The 19,721-nt window shown below is 36.5% G+C and overlaps 2 protein-coding genes across 2 annotated transcripts; both read right to left on the bottom strand.

Annotated features, from left to right (window-relative positions):
- Window positions 1–722: 722 nt before the first annotated feature.
- F3H (flavanone 3-hydroxylase) lies at window positions 723–5,078 on the bottom strand. The gene is made up of 3 exons (XM_086421798.1): window positions 4,622–5,078; window positions 2,013–2,441; window positions 723–1,157 (listed from the first exon to the last, which is right to left on the bottom strand). Exons 1-3 carry the CDS (start codon window positions 4,979–4,981, stop codon window positions 849–851), a joined length of 1,098 nt encoding a protein of 365 aa, XP_086277924.1. The 5' UTR covers window positions 4,982–5,078; the 3' UTR covers window positions 723–848.
- A 2,207-nt stretch (window positions 5,079–7,285) lies between these two features.
- On the bottom strand, window positions 7,286–19,721 carry LOC147408784 (Urb2/Npa2 family protein). The gene is given in 12 exon segments (XM_086421810.1): window positions 7,286–7,478; window positions 7,588–7,971; window positions 8,071–8,162; window positions 8,298–8,401; window positions 8,639–8,801; window positions 10,272–10,707; window positions 11,607–12,576; window positions 12,579–13,413; window positions 15,256–15,608; window positions 15,757–17,160; window positions 17,678–19,235; window positions 19,334–19,721. Coding segments are annotated over 11 exon segments (6,339 nt in total). The 5' UTR covers window positions 19,681–19,721; the 3' UTR covers window positions 7,286–7,478; window positions 7,588–7,894.

Genomic DNA, 19,721 nt, shown 5'->3' on the forward strand with positions numbered 1-19,721 from the left:
TTTCATTTTTTTTTTTTTCAAAAATTCGTAGAATTTCATCTTCTTCAACCCTGTGGAATCCGATTATGTTTTTGAATGCCACAATTACAAAAGGCCAGTCTCGACAATTGTATCCAAGGTCAATTTCAATGATTTGAATTGTTGATCTCTACAATTGAAAGCGGATGTGGGGTTATTAACTGGAATATCAAATTGCGGGGTTATTAACTGGAATATCAAGTAGCGGCCCAAAACTTAGGGGATATTTAGAAAGAAATTCCTTTGTCGAGATTCATTGAGTACTTGGATCAGATATTCAGACGATCAACAAGTGGCTATGTTATATTTTGCGAACAAATCTCATCTCATGGAATTCTAAAAAAATAAGCCTCCATTGATCGATCAAGCACATAGGTTGAATATAGGGGGTCTTGCTCATTTCATTGCTAAACTATTGTGGCCTCCTTCATTTCTTCGAAAACTCGGTCTCTTACTCCAACATCATCCCACCACATTCATGGTGTGACAATCTTAATCCACATATTTAGCTATAAATCAAATTTATCATTCCAGAACAAAGCATGTTGTGATCGATTTTCACTTTATTCATGAATTCGTTGCTCGAGAAAAGATTTGGATGTTCAATACACATCTCTGCCACTGATAAACTTACTAACATTTTTACAAAATAAACACCACATGGATATGTCAACAAAAATAACAAATAAACAAGGAGAAAACAATTAATGAAAGCTTGTTACATTTCCTCTGTTATTAAGAAGTCTAGAGACATAGCAAACTATCATCCCAAGAGAAAATTGATAAAAGAGACTATATAATAGACTTTGTGAGAGACACTTCAAACAGACTTAAGCGAAAATCTCATCCTGGGCTTTTGGTTTCACCACCAGCTTGGCCTTCTCCGAGTCCTGCAGCTTCTGCTCTTTGACCAACTTCTTGAGTTTAGCCTGCTCGATATCCCGACTCATCTTACGCCGATACATTTCTGCGAATGTGATTGGCTGTTCCAGGATCGACTTCTCCCCATCCCGGATCTTGAGTGGGTACACAATTGCATCTGGGGCTGGATTCTGAAATGTAGCGATTGATAGACGGCTGTAGTTGGAGTTCACCACAGCTTGATGATCTGCGTTCTTGAACCTCCCATTGCTTAAATACTGCTCACAAGGACACAAGTATCAATAAATGATTTATAGGGATGATCTATTTATAGAAAAATATGGATTAAGAATTGGTTCCATGGCTTAGACCCGCTATTAGATTTGATACTAAATTACAGAAAACAAAATTTTGCGACAGTTAATTGGTTTCTATATCAGTTGGTTCTGGTTTTAATACAGAAATAAGTATACCTGTAATCAGGATAAGTCGTTCTAGTTTTAGAATTGAAATTTTTAGACGTAACCCAGGATAAGTAATTTTGAGTTCAATTGATCTTAAGAAGTAAGACACCACAAGTGGATAATAATGTAAGATGGATATGAATGCACTAGAACTATATGAAGACATGGATTTCAAAATAATTGAATGGGTGAACAAGATTTATTAACTCAGACCCAAAAATTCTAGGATAGAACTTTGACGACAATGATGATCTAAATTATATATTGGTTAAATGGAAATTCTGCATGTGTAGTGTTTCCTCCACACTACATTACTGGTTCGAAATCTGGAAAAAAAAGAAAAAAAAGAGAGGAAGATTGCGTCAAGGTTGGCAGCCGATGTGAAAAATTGGTCCCTAGCACACGCTATAGCATAGCCCAAAAGACATGACTCTGGACATAATTGAATGAATTAACATGTCTGTGGAATAAGGCTTTGATGATGATGTTAAATTGGTTCCCATTTTCACCACTAATTTTAATATTAGAATGTTAGTCAGTTCATGTCAATGACCTCAAAATGTATTAAACATTTGAGGGGGGAAAAACTTATGGTTACTTCTAAAATACCCAAAGAATTTATCAAATTGAACTATAAAATTCTGGTTGAGATGTATGAATGTAACTCACATGACCATGATCGCCAAGGTTGACAACAAAGGCACCATTGATGGGCTGAACAGTTATCCATGTCTTGCCACCATCCTTGGTAGCTTGGAGCCCTCCGACCAGATCCTGGAGGAGGAGGGTTATGGTGCCTGGATCGGTGTGTCGTTTGAGTCCAAGCGTGAGGTCGGGTTGTGGGCATTTTGGATAGAAATTAATGACAACCTTCTGGTCCATATCAACGCAGGCTTTTGTGAGGGCCTCCTTTTCAAGACCCATTGCCTCAGACAGAACATCCAATAATTTGCAAGCTAAGCTCATCAGCTTCTCGCTATAAGTTTCTGTCGTTGCCCTCCATTCCTCTGGCTTGTCTGGCCACCTTGAGTAGTCTCGGGCCCGAAGTGGGTATGAGAAGTAGGTCACAATCTCACGCCAGTCCTGCACGGCCTCTCCCTGTGATCACATTGCACTCACATTTGTGTTAATTTATGTGGACGAAAAAATTAGGATGCTATCGATCTCTCAGATTCCTCCAACAGTCATATATCTTCAGATCGATGTCCAATCAATTCGACAAACCAAATTGCAAGATATGTGAAGAACACAAAAGAGATTTAATTATGGAGTTCGCCAAGAATCCAACAACTACTTTCTGATATAGCATAATAGAAGGATCCAATACAAATGTCAGTACATTATTGAAATATGTACTAATTAATTCTAATATCCATGCATGCGTACTAATTAATGTCATGGACTACTGCAGATAAATTGCTATTTTATGTCCTACAATTTAATTAAGAGTCGTGCTGGGGTGACACAGAATTTATTGCGATTTTCACAAAGCTGACGTGGACATATATACATAACCGTAGATGGTTTTTACCCGTATCACAGGGAAACACATCTATGATTATGTGCACATCCCACGTCAGATTTGTGAGAATCGCAGTAAATTCTGTGTCACCCCAGCACAACTCTTTAATTTAATAGCTTAAGGGCCAGTCTATGATGTGACTGAAAACACGTCAATTTAGAGTAATGCTGGGGTGACACAGCTTCTCACGGTTCTGACATGGATACTAAGCCACGTCACCCACTTAATGAGTCAGCTGCCACGTCATCAAATGAAATTAAAAATTAAAATAAAAAATCAGCATCTTCTCCTCTTCCTCCCTGTTAAGTCTTCTCATCTTTCTCCCTGTTTCTTGCAACGGTTCTCTCAACTGTGCATAATCAGTTGACTCTCTCTCTCTCTCTCTCTCTCTCCCTCTCTCTCTCTCTCTATCTAAGTTAGATAAGTCTAGTTCAAGAAGATCCTTCTATGTGCGAAGCCGTGATGGAAATCGGGTTGCTAATTTGACAGATACTATACAAAGAGACTTGAGTTGAATCCATGTCTAGTACTTAGAAATCAATCTAGTTAGATTGTTGACTCATAGTATCAAGATTGCTTCTAACTATTTTTACAAATACAGCTGAAACACCTATCTAAGAATTGATCTTTTACAAAAGATCTCCATATGTGGTTCAGAACCCACCCTACTTGTGTATCCTAGATTAAAGTTTCCTTCAACAACATCTTACAAGTTGGACTAGATAATAAAGTAGTTTTGATTCTACCTACCAATCATCAATTTATTAAATTTTGTTTCCGATTTACTTTTGGAGCATCCCCAAATTGAAAATATAGTGAAATATTTCTACAAATATGAAACTAACACAACTTTATTAGAAATGATGAAAATATTGTGGAAATTTATTTTGACTCTATTCAAACAGGGAGAGAAGAGGAAAAGACATAACAGGGAGAGAAGAGAACCGGAGAAGACGCTGTTTTTTTTATTTTTTAATTTCACTTAATGACATGGCAGCTGACTCATTATGTGGGCGACGTGGTTTAATATCCATGTCAGAACCGTGAGAATAACAGTGTTCAGGCTGTGTCACCCCAGCATTACTTGTCAATTTAATATGTAATCGTTCAATTTGGTCGAAAAAATTTTGATTTATTAAATAACTTTTAAATAAGAGAACTGCTATTGGCACCCCAAATTTTACTTACTACACCTCAATTTCTTAAATTATTTAAGACACCCCAATTAAAGACTAAAACACACTCTTCAAACATTACAAACGTTTAACATGATAACACATTCAAACAAATTTAGTAGTTCGTTTACAATTAAGATTATGATTAGACTCATACAAGTAAAACGAGAGAGCTTCTATTGGCACCCCAACTCTTACTAAATCTGAATCATTCACATATTTTCTTCATTGAGAAATTTCCCAAAACGTGCGCAACTTATGGCAAAATTCCGATTCCGATACAATGTTCATTTTAATTCCTAAAACATGTTTTGTTGCAAGTTCGTCACTTTTATAATCAACGAACTCGCTGGTAAATTACCAAGGAGGTGGCATGTAATTAATGTCAAAGTTAAATACCCTTTAACAACAAGTTCGTTGGTACTTTATCAACAAGATTGCTGATTATAAAATTGAGGAACATGTTTTGGGAATAAAAATGAACTGTGTATTGAAACCTGCAGAATTTTGCCATATATTTAAGTCACGAAATGTAATTTACCCTTATTTATTTTTAATTCGGATAATTGATGGAGAAGTACCTGGAGGTGGCTGGAGACGATGAAACCACCTTTCTTGCCACCTGACATATCGAAGCGAAGCTTCTCCTCAGGAGGCAAAGCGAAGAACTCTCTTGCGAGCCGAGTCATCTCGGAGATGAGTTTGGTGTCTACACCATGATCTACAATTTGAAAGATCCCCCAATCCTCGCAAGCCTCCACGATCTTCTTGCAGATTTCTGTTCTCCTACCATCTAATTCGTCGATTCCGGCAAGAGAGATCACCGGAATTTCGTTGCTAAATTGATTGTAAGCCACTTTTGGACGCTCGTCTTCATCTCGAACGAAGCTCGCCTGCAGTGTCTTCTCTTCCACCAGTTCCGTCAGTGTTGATGGCGCCATTGTTGCTCTCTCTCTCTCTCTCTGTGTTCTTCTTTCGCTTTGTTGAATCGGTGAGTGAGTGAGTCAGGTTGTTTGGCTCGAGTGTGAAAGGACATCAGAGAGACCAAGGTTTAAATAACGCGCCAGAGCAATTCAAGTGGTAGCGCCAACTACCTCTCGAGTAACGTGTCAACTAACTTTCTCTACCACGTAGTCTGATTTTCTGACCGATGAGCCGAACGAGTTACTGTGTAAGTGGCGGAGGACATGCCACGTTTCAAATTCACTACAATTGTTTGGATATATGGTTAGGATCTATCAGGTAGGTTGAGTTAAAACTTTCATGAGCCTAAAAAAAAAAAAAAAGGAAAGGTTGCCATGTGGGGATGTCCCATAATTACCAACCATAGCCGGGCTTTAGTTCGATAAATTTTGATTAAAAAAAATTGTAAAATTTTGATTAATAGATAAATCGTTAATTAATATTTAATGGGCTGGTACCTTATTAGGAGAATTTTGTCACTATTGCACAACGATGTGGATCTGAGGGTGTCGCAATAATTAGAAAAACAACGAAAGGATGCGGTGGAGCCACGTAGCGCGGTTGTTAAACTTACCAAATGTCGTATTTCTAGAGAGGGACGTCCAATTCATTGTATGAGACTATCTACTTCTTCCAGTCAACTCTACTTACTAGTCTAAAGAGGGTAATCCAGCAAACGGACAGTTGAGATAAATGAATGGAAAATCAAACATTTCCTAATTATCAGTTCTGGTTTTCTAGTAGAGCCTCTCAACCTGGGATGGGGATATTATTAAAGAATATCGACTACTGAGTCTTCACCGCACGTGGCATTCTTAAAAGCGTTAAAGTTATGGGAGCGAAGATTTACCGATTTGGACGGATCCTACATTTTTTTACTTGGATTACCCATTGGACCAAGATTCGACCTAAAACTTTTGAACCAATAACAGGTCATTTCAGGTTTGGGATTGAGTTCAATTTGGATTGTAATCAATGAATGATGATTAAGGGTCTATTCTTTACAGAAGTCAGCTCTAATTTCATAAACTAATTTTTGAAAAATATAGAACCTAGAATCTGAAAAGTCACATCCAACAGAAATTTATTCGTTATAAAAGTACATAAGTCAAAAATTGATATTTGTTTGATAGTTGTTTATTACTGGATTCTGGTAAAATGATCATAATAACTTTAATATTGATAATACACAAAATATTAATAAAATACCTTAATAAATATATATATATATATATATATATATATAAATATAATAAATTTTTATTAAAAAATTATAAAAATAATTATTTTCAATTTAAATAAATTTATAAATTTTATAATTCTATCAAAATTTTGGTAACATCTCTTCTTAAAAATGAATATATGATAATACAAAAAAATACCTACATAATATATAATCCAACATTCACATAAAGATGAAGGGTGTTTTGATAATAAAGTAATGATGATGAGTTGTTTTTGGTCTTGATAGTAAAGATGAAGGGTATTTTGATAATTCCATTTTATTTTTTAAGGTTAAGTTTGCTTAAAAATTTAATTAAAGATCAAGGTTATTTCGATGAAGATGAAGGATATTTTGATAATTTGTAAAGATGAAAAGTATTTTGGTAATTGGTAAAGATGAATGGTATTTTGATAATTCACTTTTATTTTTTAAGGTTAAATTTGGTTGAAAATTTCATTAAAGATGAATGGTATTTTGATAAAAATGAAAGATATTTTGAAAAATGAAGGGTATTTTAATAATCTCATTTCATTTTTTAAGGTTAAGTTTGATTGAAATTTTGATTAAAAATGAAGAGTATTTTGATAACTACACTTAAGTTGTTTTACGTTTTTGACTTCCTACAAAAACCATTTGAAGAAACTCTCTTGAGAGATTTCTTTTAGGAGCTACTTTTGGACTTCAATTGAAATCCACGGGAACAAAAAAAATCCGAACGAACAAGACCTAAACGATTAGAATCACTCAATCTAATCAACTTTCAATGCACAAGAGATCTCCTTGGGAGACCTTGAACGGTTTATCATGGCTATAACAGAGCACTGCGCATGATTTCTACCCTCACTCAAGGGGGCTATTCCCCATTACAGAGAATTCAATGATGGAAACATAGACTTTTTTTTGTGAGATTGAAATCCTTGAGACTTCCTCAGGAAAAATAAAAAAAACTGACATGGAATTTGTAAATATGGTATGTTTATACATTACAGGATAGCTGTTCAATAGAGCTGATGCAACAATTTTATAAGTGAACGATTAGGGATATACACAACACTGATTTTGATAATAAATAAAAGATATTTCTATTGACCTTCTAAACTTACAACAATGTACTTTTCAAAAATAATTAACTCACTTATCAAAAAAAAAAATACAACAATGCTAGGGGATCAATAAAGTTTACATCTGTCCGGTGTATTGAGATCCAGCAGTTCCATCTTTACTAGTTTTAGTTTGTTGGCTTGGCCCAACTGCAAATAGATTTCGAAACAAAATTACCTCATTATTAATCCAATATTCCACTCAAAGGTCAAAGCATATAAATACAAAAACAAACTAGAAGCTTGTTTGTAACCTTACCATCATATTGTCATGTTTTGGTTAAGGAAACTTGCAACTGCCATGTGTTAGGTTTAGCTTTAGGTCACTTGGTCCCAAGCCCCGATAGTTGCAATAAAGAGAAGATGATAATGATGGTGACGTTACAAGCACAAAGCACCCCTGATTGGGCCATGTCTTCCCATTCGTATCTCGCCACTCAGCTTTTTAAGGCATGCAATCTCAGTAGGGTATCTTGCCACGATCAATATCTTGTCATCAAGTTAGTCAAAAGTTGGGGTAAAATAGAGATGATCTTGATCCCCAATAATAGAGGGGAAATTCCAAATCAGACTTTCCCTTCATACTGGTAGTTCAGTTTGTAATCATGCTGCAGAGTTGCCAGAGTGCTTCTGCATGGGCCCTCTATAAAACAAACAAGACCAAATAAACAGTAAGTTTCAGCTTTGAATTATATTTTTAACTGTCTCATGTTATCCATCGTATCACTTTGAAATAACAAACCTCCCAAAACGGTGTGTATCTGTTGAAGATCATCTGGTGAACATGCATCTATTAAAGCATAGACACCTGGTCTCAGAGCCTCGTCTATTTCCCTGCCAATTTAGAAACAAAAGGATTACTACTTAGTTTCTACAGGCAGGTTGACCATGAAAGAAAAATCAAGAGTGAAGATTAGTTTGCGCTTTTAATACTCATAATCAAGTTGAAGATTAGATACTCTACACTACCTTCTGATGCCTGTTTTAAAAGGACCATATCCTGAATAAACACGAATGTAATTAGAGAGAAAATGAAAACAGTAAGGCCCAAGGACTTCCTTCTGCTGCTTTATCTGCAAAAAATGACAAAAATGGTAAATGAAGATATATATATATATATTTTTTTTTAATTTAAGTGGAAAATGAGTTAGTATGGTCTAGTTGGGTTGGAAAATACCATTAATCCGGTATGAATCAACTAATGTCTTTCATTTATCAGAAAGAAGGAGATCAAACAAAGAATGAATGTGAAATCTTAAAAAAGAGAAGAATGTTATATCATAAAGTAACATGTTTCCAACATCACGAACCTCCTCATAAATCCTCCGGAGAAAACAAGCACATTGTATTCCCTCTTGTAAATCCCATGCAAAATAACCATTTCTGTGAGCTAAATCAGTATCAACCATCTCCAAACAATGAAGGAGAACACAGACTGAATTTTCCAGAAGAGAGATGCACCGCGCAGACTCACTACAAATTACAAAATAAATCGGTGGTACAATTATATCAGTGCAGTGCCAGGCTTTACAGAGGAAAAGATCACCAGAATAACCACCTCAATATGTTAAATGTAATAAAATAACAAAACCTTATTTACAGGTCTCCTATGATGAAACCAAAAAGAGAAAAGAAACCAATTGGCATGATTGAGAAGAAACAATACTACAACAGGGAATCACTAGAAATGACTATAAAAGACAACTTAGATACCTGTCTGTCTAAAAAATTAATAGAAATTGAGGGTTAATCATAGCTACTTCACCATTACAAACTAAATTAAGAGAAGTTCCAAGCACTGACAAGAACTGTTGCAGCAGTATAGCAACTTCTCACTTGAAAGACCTCTTCCAAAGAAAAAACCACATAATTGAGATACTGCAGCGGATCAACCCAACTTAGAAATAAGAGAAAGTCAAGGAAGTGTCGGAAAAATCCATTGAAGTAACCTCATGTATAGCAAGATCAATCCCATTTAAATGAACAAATCTAGAATATAGAAATTCCTTGGTAATAAAGGCAACCCCACATATCTGAAGTGCTTGGATTAGATTAACACCATTTGAAGCTATTTTTTAGGTATCCAAATATCCATATACTAATCTGCTTTGCATAGAGATTGGTATCAAGTATGGACACCGATGTCAAGGGAAAAATTTACATAAATAGATACATTAACACATTTGAAAAAAATATAGATTTGTGTACATATAATGTAATTGGATCTAATAAAAATATGCATAGTGCTCTACTTTTACACTACATTGCTGGTCTCAAGCCCAGATAAAGGAGGGTTACAAGAAGTCGGAAGCCTGTAAATCATTTTCCATCCCTTATCCCTGCTGCGAGGAGAGGACTGAAACAGCACTTATGGGGGCCTGCCCTGTAAGAGGCCTATGGCCATTGCTATTGGAAAGGAAGCCTCAATACTTACGATCATTAATATTTCATAAGAAAATCAATTATAGAAAGTAGGGTCGATTTTTTAATTGGGAATCCACCATTCTTAATGGTTCCTAACCATTCATTTCATTCAATTCAAGCTGGGGTGATGCACCACAGCAAAACCTGGTCGCAGTGGAAAGTAAGTAAAACTCAGCTAGGGAGACTTCTGGAAATAGCATGTCACAGCCATGCCCAGTAGCGATGGCAAGGGATCTCACATCATATTGGGGTAAAACTGGTAAAGAAGTTAGTCCAGGACAAAATACATGGACTTTTATACAAAATTGGAGGAACATTATATATTCCGCCAACCCCAGATTCATGGGATAAGATTGAGGTATGTCAAGTCTTTCCACCATCCTTTAGTACCAACATTTGTCTGATAAGCATATTTTGGACCAATACTTAATAAAGTTAGGAAGAACAAAATAATGGTCTTTTTGCTTCTTTTCTTCTGCTTTGAAAAAAAAACAAAAAAAGTGGGCATGATATACATACCTTTTATGATGTCTAAGAACGGAGCACAATAATCTGCAGCATGCAGAAAACAGGTCCACCGAGAACTGCTGATCTACAATATAAGGATGCAAGCCTACTACAGGTGTTGAGTCTTGGTTAGCTGAGAACATTAAAGAATTGAAAGGATCTTGAGATGACCTTAGCTTAAGGAAATCTTGAAAAAGTGCCGCAGGCACACGAAGAGACAGCCCAACATGACATGGATCCATTTGAAACAGAGAATGTTTTCCGGCAACTTTTGCCAGCACTTCAACACACATAAGGGTGACTGATCCTGGATCTGGAATGGTATCATCTTTAATACATGTTAATTTCTCATAAAAGATTAGTGGACCCTGCAAGTGCAGAACTATGTTGAACAGAGCCCCAATAAAACTTTGAATGTGCCGTTTAACCACATTCAAACGCTTGCGTCCTGCAATGAATGTCTAGTGTTAGAATATACATCTTCCCATCTTATCAAAGTGAACTACATTTACACATACACATCAAAATGCAAATCTTTGATCACATCAGATTAGGTGTGGTTTATCTATCTTATAGTCACTCGTTAGCTTAGCGGAAATGTTACTGTTCCTGCAATGTTCGGTTTTCCTCAACAGTGTTATTAGATTCTAGGATGTGTGCAGGGGTGAAAAATAGACAAGCCTTGGCATGGAATACCCTGGAAGTATCCCTGGTTTAAATTTATCTTATGTTTAACAACAATCATATCCTGACCTCCAAAATGATGATAAATAAAAAAGACCACATGCCAACAACTGCGAAACCCGAGTGAAACACCACACCCACAAAATTCAAGGGTAACTATAAGGTAAACAATTTCAGGTACGTTTTCTCAACCTCCATTTTTTGACAAAATTAGACTTAAACATATATATGATATATGAACAATACATTTTGATCACTATCAATAAAAACAAAATACATTTTAATTGCTACCAGCTGACAACAGACATAATTTGTAATTTGGGTTGGGTGTTGCTGTTTTTTCTTTCTTGTTTTTTGTGGTTTTTCTTTGCTCTTCTCTTTCTTTTTATTTCTTCTTTGCTTTGTAAGGAGGCCTCCCTGTCCTCCTGTTTCTTCTTTTTAATAAAATTATACTTAATATATAAAAAAAAAAACAGCTGACAGCAAACACATCAAACTGCTCACTTCTAGAGCATTCCATAAATCAACTTATGCATGGCATAACAATAGAAACGGAACAAAGGTTTAGTAAACCTAATTAGTTCACATATTTGTATTTGCTTCAAAGAGAAAGTGATTGGAATTATGTCCGAAGTAAGTGGATTAATAGAAGATGTTACGTACCTGCGACAGATTCCAGAACCAGATCCAAGCAGTCAACCGCAGCCGCAACAATCGAGGAAACATTTCCCCCATCAGGGCCTCCAGCATTTATTTCATACATCACACTGAAGCCCTCCTGTACCCCGACTAGTGCTCTTTCTAAAGCTTGTAAAGCGGTCAATAGGTGCAACTCAGGAGGTTTCTTGATGAAGACTTTGAACGACATTCTAAGCCTAGCTTTAAATTCATCCAAGCTATATGATCCATGACCAAGAATTAATTTAGGTGATCCCATTTGACCCCTGAGTGTCTTGGTACTTGATTCTGTATCATGGGATGTTAGAGTGGCTCCTTTGCCCTGTAATGAGATGCATCTTCCGATAGCCCTTAAATGTATGTTGATCAGCCTGGCATACAAATTTCTTGACGAAGTGGGATTGGTTAATGAAACATAGCTCCCCAAAACCTCAATATATTTTAGAACACCATCCAACCATACAAAAGAAAATGGGTGTGGCTCAGCAACCATATCAGCTAATTCAGATAGCAAGAACTGTGAAGTCCCAATAAAAAGGGACATCGAGCTTAACAATGAATTGTTACAGCAAATCTGCAATTTTAGTCTCAGGATGGCTGAAGATGCAATAAAGAGTTGTCTGAGTGAAAATGCTAAATCAGGATTTTCACCTTTTAACAAGCTTCGCAACAAAGGTTTCTTCAAATGCTCTCTCTCAAATGAATCAACCTGGGTCAAAAGATTAATGGCACAGTCTACATAATCCGACTGCAACTTTTTTTTCCGAGCTCTAGAACTTTTAACACCATTAGTTCTTGAACCCATATCTCCATGGTCATCATCAACATCAGGTGCCAAGTCATCCATTCTGCCTTGGAAATTCTCTTGCTGCTGCCCTGATGAAATTTCAATTTTACCTTCATAGAATTTAAGTGACGACCTATAAAACTTCTCGGAGCTCAATGAATCATTGTTGCAGTCTGACATGGATGACTTTGATTATCACACAAACTACTCGACAGTTGATGATCCTCAACAATCAATGCATGTAAGCAAAAATTGACAAAATTCTCGAACACAGTTATACAGAGGTTGAGTTTGGAGTTAGGACCAAGCCTCCACCTCAATGGTTTTGTTCCCTTGGGGCACTTCTCATCTATGTCATCAAAAACAGATGCTAGGCCCCATAAAAACCCTTGAAAGCACGAAATTATAGAAGACAATTTATTCAAATCCACTACACTGACACAAGTTTCTAGTTTTGCACTGTGAAGGTTAGCCTTCAGAGAAATAAGTAAACTTTGTGTCTGTTCCTTCAAAGTCTCTGCCATATGTATCACAATTTTCCAGGTATCAAAATGTTCAGAGAATTCCAATTTTGGATCAGATTTTTTTAGATTATCTGCTTTTCTGGGCTCACCAGAAAGGAGTAATTCTGTTTGAGGCTTTTCATCAAATAATACAGAGTGGACTGCAATACTAAACTCACTTTTGCTTAATGCCAAAAACACATATGATGTATGATCCATCAATGAAAAGATCAGATATTTCACTTGGCTAGCATCCTCTTCAGAAAACATATGCATGATCCGAACCACTGCCGATAATGACTTCAAAAGCCATAAAATAGAAAATGAACTCTCAGAGAATATTGGAATAGATGAGGATTGTCTAACTTCGATCTTCTCCTCACAATATGCCATTACTAGACATTTCAAGGCCTTTCGGCAATATACAAACAAACGGAAGAGCTCATGGTGACTGTGCATGTCTAGTTCCCCATGATGACCTAATAGGCTGAGAACCACAAGTCTGAAAACACAGAAAGCCGACTAAATGAGATGATTGCACAAACAATTTTGGAAGCAAGACTTTCAAACATTATCTAATTTATAGATTTTTAACAAAGAAATAAAATACCAACACAAAATTAACCATAACTTAAGTAAATTAATTATAATTCAAGTGCAAACACAAAAAAATCAGTCTCAAGAAGTAGTGTCAACAGAACACGGTTTAAAATATCAGTAAGATGACGGAGCAACATTTCTTTCTTTTTGATAATTGAAAATTTTATTAAGGAAGGGCAAGGAGTCCTCAAGAAGAAACACAGAGCAAAACAGAGGAGGAAACAAAACAACCAGAAAAGAGCCCCACCCCCTTAAGATCACCTGCCACATAACAAATCCCACCAAAACAAAAAATCCTCAAAACGGAACTCCCTAAACTCCTGAAATTGCTTACACCAGTTAAACAACAAACCCACTATGCTAAAGATGATTTCCTGCAAGGACAACCCCTTCCCTTCGAAGATCAGCCCATTTCTTCTTTCTACAGACCCCAATATATATTGAATGAGATAGTAGCTACACTAGAAAAATCACGAGAAGCTGAGCAACAAATTGTTGTACACAATGGGCTGGGGGATGGTTCAGATCAGTACCCGAAGGGCCAGAATTAGCCAGTTTGAGGAATGAAGCAACAGAAGCAATGTGGGCAAACACAGTCAGGTGAGAAGGTATGCCGCAAATGAAATTTCCAGATTTATGTGTCTTTTCTCTTGTGGTATGTCTTATGCAAGGAAAGATAGAGAAGTAAGAATTCTCTTTGAATCAAAGGAGAAGTCAGGTTGCTGGGACAGCACCTCAGAAAGCTTCAGAACAAGAATATGCATGGTGAATGGGAGCCAAGGAGGGCCAATTGGTAATGGTTATAACATATTCCAAGGGTCTGATGCCACAGACAGATTTTAACAAAGAGAAGAAAGAACCAAAACTGAAATACTTGAGCGAGGCCCGGAGTTTGGGACTGCACTCAGATTACTCAGATGGATATTTAGATTTGAGAAGCCAGCTTATAAGTAAGAGGGATGTTTTGATTCTTCAATAACGTTGAAAATTGTTCTTGGGAATTTGATGATTTGGGGTGCAGAGATGAGAGGATACAGGAAGGAGATTGTATTTCTGCAAATAAACTGTTAGAAAGCTTAAACTACTGGTAGGGATCAATGATGCCTATGTCACTAGCCTGATTACTTCTTAAAAAGGAAAAAAAGCCCAGCCAAGCCACACACAAAATGTTCATTTCGTTTGTATGATTAAATTCCATTTCACCATTTTTTCTTCAAGAGGCATGGTCTCATGCAAGATATGCTTCCAGCAGCATTCTTCAGTAATCTTTTCAACTTTTTTCTTATGGGTCTAAGTGAAAAGAAGGGGTTTTAATCCTAGGTCTGTGTGATTACCACAGACAGACTTTACCAACTCACCAAGGTGGCATCTACTATAGTCCTTTCTATTTAGTGGGAAATTGTTGTGCTCATGTTCGTAAGTAACAAAGTCATTTATACATGTGCCTCACCATAAATGTGTCTTTCTTCTTTACAATTTTGGTAATATTTAATCGCCATGTCAATCAAGGAGTCATCTCAGAGCATCCATGCGCACCTAGCTCATGACAAGTAAAATAAGCACATTGGGTAAAAGAACAAAGGCCTTCAGGCACTAGTGTTAGGGGAAAATGTATGTAAAAGAATCTCTGTTAATTTCCCGATTTTTATCCTGAAACATTCTGATACCAACGGAATCAAGGTACTGACATATAACAACAAAACATATAGAAACAAAAAAGCTGAACGAGAAGACTCAAACTTACCTCTCAAGATTGAGAATGTAAGTTGAGTAAACCGAGAATGATCTCAAATTCCCAGAACCTTTTGGCATCCAACATAAGAGATTGAGCAAACTTTGACAAGCTGTAAGCTCCTTGCCGCATTTCATAGAGGATGAATTACATGGAAGGGGATTCATTCTCACTTCTGAAAGAACATCACGTGGTACATGTCTTTTGTTCAGAATTAATGGCATCTCCTCGACTTGACTTATGACTTCTTGCCAATCAGGAAACGAATTGAAATCAACTTCCCTTAATAAAGAGTCACTAAATAGTGGTAATACTGATTTCTCAAGAACATGACAAAACCTTGACGTCAAAAGCCTGCAAAGAAACTGGAACCAGAAATGATAAAGAAATCAGTGCATCTCCGCAACAAATTCTAACTAAGGAAGAAAAAATAATAGAAGGAAACTTTGATCAGATAATTACTGGGGAATAGAGAAAAAACATAAAAATGTGAAGCTTGTAATATATTCTTACTGATTGTTCATAGAAAACAGTGTCACTGAGAAGATCCAGTGAGATTTGACTGAGAGTAACTTTCCCTAGATTTTTAGGTTCATATATGCTCTGCTTTCCAACATCTCCAGAACTGCTTACACAGGACAAGGAACTATGGAACAAACAAGAAAGGAATTTCTTCAACTTCTTCTTTGTAGCATGAGCGCACCAAATGTCGATGTTTTGACAAAGGATCCACCAAATTGCGGTAGGAAGTAACTTTTCGGTCACAGAACAAACACCCAAATCCCATGCATCATCTTTGCCCTCAGTGGTAACATACTCATTGGTAGAGATAAATTGTACCTTTTTCACTATTAGTGATAGATATCCCATGAGGAAACAGGTAATATCCTCTGCTTCTTTCTTTAGAACTGAGAGAATCTTTTTCCATTTTTTAACTTCTTTATGACAAAGAGTTAACCCAATGTCATCCGTCAACTTCATTTCAACTAACCGGACAGCCCTTGCTAGTAAGAACTCGAAAGATTTTACCTGCCTATTCAAATCAACAAGTCTCTGGATAGCCATTACATGCAACACATAAATAAGTGGTGCACAGTCTATCACGGTATCGTGAAGGTTAATGTCTGCAACAGATTGTATGACAGTCAGTAAAGAATCTGAAGGTTTAATTATCCAAGAAAAGTAACCTTCATCTTTCCAGTCGGTCCTCTCCATCCAATCCTTTCCAGAGTATGCTGTAAAAAAATCCCCCATCACTACTGAGGTCTTTCTAGAAGAATCCGGAGGCATAAAGCCAATTGCTTGCCTGTATAAGCTTCGACAGGAAATGTACACATGGAAGAAGAACAAGAAAATCCAGGAAGCAGTTGTTCCCAGAGTTGGAGAACCATTTTTGTATCCGGTAACAGATAAGAGGCAGTCGTTGATGCTATCTGGCTGTTTTCCAACCAGACAACTCAAGCTTGGAGACACTACTGTCATCAGGTCTTTTATAGAGTTTCCAACAAGAATACAGTTACCCGTTGTAACTACTGAATAATCTAGTACAATTGAGTAGATTTCAGACAAAGCCCTTCCAAGAAGTTCAGCTTGCAAACTTCGTAAATGTGGTTCTCCAAATTCTTTTACATGATCCATTGAACCATTAACATTCATCCATTCTAAAGATTCTGAAATATCCATTTTTAACTGCCGGATGCATCCACTAGCTTGCCCTTCAGGTATCGATTTGATAGCATTACAAATCGCAAGCCTGAACTCTTGTGAGCATAACAACATTGCCACTGATTTTACACATGCTTCAGAGGACAAAGAAGATTTGCGGGATATGAACTTTGAATAATCTAGTTCATCGCTCTTGTCACAAAATCCAAAGAGCCTTATTGCCTTACATAGTGAAAAAATGGGGTTATTAACCTACATCATAAAAAAAAAATTATATATAAGAACAGTACACCTTACAAACCGGGAAAAGAAAAAAAAAACATACCGTAACAAAACAAGAGCCAAAAATATGCCCAAAGAAGAAAAAAAAACTCAAAGATGTAAATTTCTGCTTTTCGATGGGTTATGTTACAGAATTTGTAGGGAAAATTTTTCTTGGGTCCATCCGAAAGGGAATATTTTGTGGGCAACACTTTAGGATAAAATCTAGGTCGCCACCAAGCAGTAGAAATGCTTTTCAAGTAAAATGTTTTATTATAAAATTTTCAACAGGAAATTCTCATTTTACATGAAAAAATTGTCTAAGCAACCATATAGTGCCCAAAATAATAATAAATCAAGTACAATAATAGTAGTAATAATAATCCAATTAATGGGAATATCATAAACAACCAAAGAAAAGTAAGGCTCAAAATTGTGACCCATCGACTTAAAAGAACAGTAAATAATCTAGTGCATGAAATATGGTAAAAAGCAACATTTAACTAACCTGACGAAGCTCACTGTAGACATTAATCAATTGACATCCAAGGTGCAGAATCTCTGAAGTCAACAAGCATCTGCCCGGTGAATCCCTTAGAGACAGATCAATTGTCGAGAATGCAAACATTATAAGCCATAAGCTCACCAAATCATTTTCAATGACCTCATATTCTATTTCCAAGAAATATCCAAGAGAAACTATAATCTCCTTGGCTACTAAAGTTAGCATATCCATAGCCCTCACTTTATCTACCTCCGAAGCCGACAACCAGGCTAAATGTATTTTGGCAGAAAAAGAGAGAACCGTTTGGTAGACGCCCTTCAAAAAATTACGATGTGCTTCCTCAGTAGTGTCTTCTGTTCGTAAATATATTTTTTCGTGCATAAAGCTGGAAAGTATCTTATTGGTGGATTTGAGAAAGCAATAAGCATCCAACAACCTGGAACCCGAACCCACTTCCAAATCAATCTCTGAATATTCTTTGAGGTTGACCACTAAAGGTTCCACAAACCGTGCAAAGAGATCAAAGAGTGACTTACTAGTTTCCACATCCAGCCTACTTGAAGAATTAGTATTTTCCGAGACTGATGTTTTCTCTGTCTTCTCAGTAGCTTCGGACAAAGTGGAAACTCCTTTTTGTTTCTTTACTCTTGAAACAAACAAGTGAAACAGCTCTCCAATACCACCCAATGATGACATCTTCTTCTCAGCCATAAATTTTTCCAATTTTTTAAAAAAATGTCTGTGATAACTTTTAATAACTGTTTTCGAGTCTTTTACTTTTTTAACACTCAACTCGGTACTTAAAAAACCAGGGACATGACTAGGGTGGAACAATCCATTCGACAAAATGTCTTCCAACATCTTCAATAAGTTCCTTGTCCATGTGGGATTAAGGTCATTGGTCTGTAAATACAATTCTACTAGTAAACTCAGTGATGGCTCGAGAATTCTATCCACAAATACAGGAAATATATTTTTTGGACTTGGGTGAACCCTCAAATAATTAGCAAAACGCTCGAGAATCATACTTGAGAAGCGTAGTACATCGGTTACTTTAATGGAGTAGGTTTTGCGAACAAGAGCTAGAACCTCTGTAACAATCGAAGACCATAGATCCACATTGGCGTTTAACACCTTACCATGTGAAGAAAACAACATTGAGACACAATCTGGGAGAATACTGTACAATTCAAACCCTTCACCAACAAAAACCGATTCTTTCCCATCCAATATCGACAATGCATCTCTTGCAACCAAAGAAAGTGTACGTAATAGATTTGGTGAGAAACTCAATGAAATTTGTGATTTTGAAGACTCTTCTAAACACAATTTGAAAATTTCCCAACATCTATAATCCAAACAAGCTTCCATGACTCCAGACCGAGGTTTCTTCCCTTCAACCTTAATTTTCTTGTCAGGTGAAATCAACAGCGACTGAATCCAATCATTGAGGAACACAATTAAACGTGAAAAGCTCACTGTTTCAAGTCCTCCATCAGTGTCATCGCCTACTTTATTAGTTCTTCTTGACTTAACAAAATCGAATGCGAGTTCTACTTTCCTACACAAAATTATGCCCAAATTTATCGAATTAAGGAACAAAAACCCGCCAAGACGAGAAATTTAACTACGAAGAAGTGTTTGAAAGTAACTACTAACCTTTGAAGATCGAGTTCTTTGTTCTGAAGAGATAAAATCAAGTCTAGATTGCTCCATGGTCCTCCTGATTTCAGATTTTGATTCCTTTCTCTCTGTTCTTCGATCTCTTCGTCTCGCTGTTTTTTCTCGTTCTCTGGAGAAACGATTCGAAGTGTTTTTTCTCTCTGTCCTTTCTCTGGAGAAACGATTCGAAATGTTTTTAAATCTCTTTCATTTTCTTCGGAGCTTCTGAGTTTTCTCTTCTTATTTCTGCGTTTCTCTTCCTTTGGTTTTGTTTCGAAATCCGCCATTGCTGTGTTCTCACAGTTTACAGAGATGTTCTTGGAGGCTTGAACTTGCGAAGCCATAGTTTTACTTCTGCTGTTTGTTCTTCCCCGTTTGGGTGTAG

This window comes from Akebia trifoliata, chromosome 2 (genome assembly GCF_017979445.1).
Source record: "Akebia trifoliata isolate Shusen 1 chromosome 2, ASM1797944v1, whole genome shotgun sequence".
In the NCBI taxonomy this organism is placed as follows: Eukaryota; Viridiplantae; Streptophyta; class Magnoliopsida; order Ranunculales; family Lardizabalaceae; genus Akebia; species Akebia trifoliata.

Bases quoted from the DNA above. Each gene is read 5' to 3' on its own strand.
- F3H (XM_086421798.1), bottom strand. From the start codon at position 4,981: ATGGCGCCATCAACACTGACGGAACTGGTGGAAGAGAAGACACTGCAG. The intron at 2,442-4,621 runs GTACTTCTCCAT...ATGTGATCACAG, and splicing joins TCGTCTCCAGCCACCTCCAG to GGAGAGGCCGTGCAGGACTG. The intron at 1,158-2,012 runs GTGAGTTACATT...CCTTGTGAGCAG, and splicing joins ACCTTGGCGATCATGGTCAT to TATTTAAGCAATGGGAGGTT.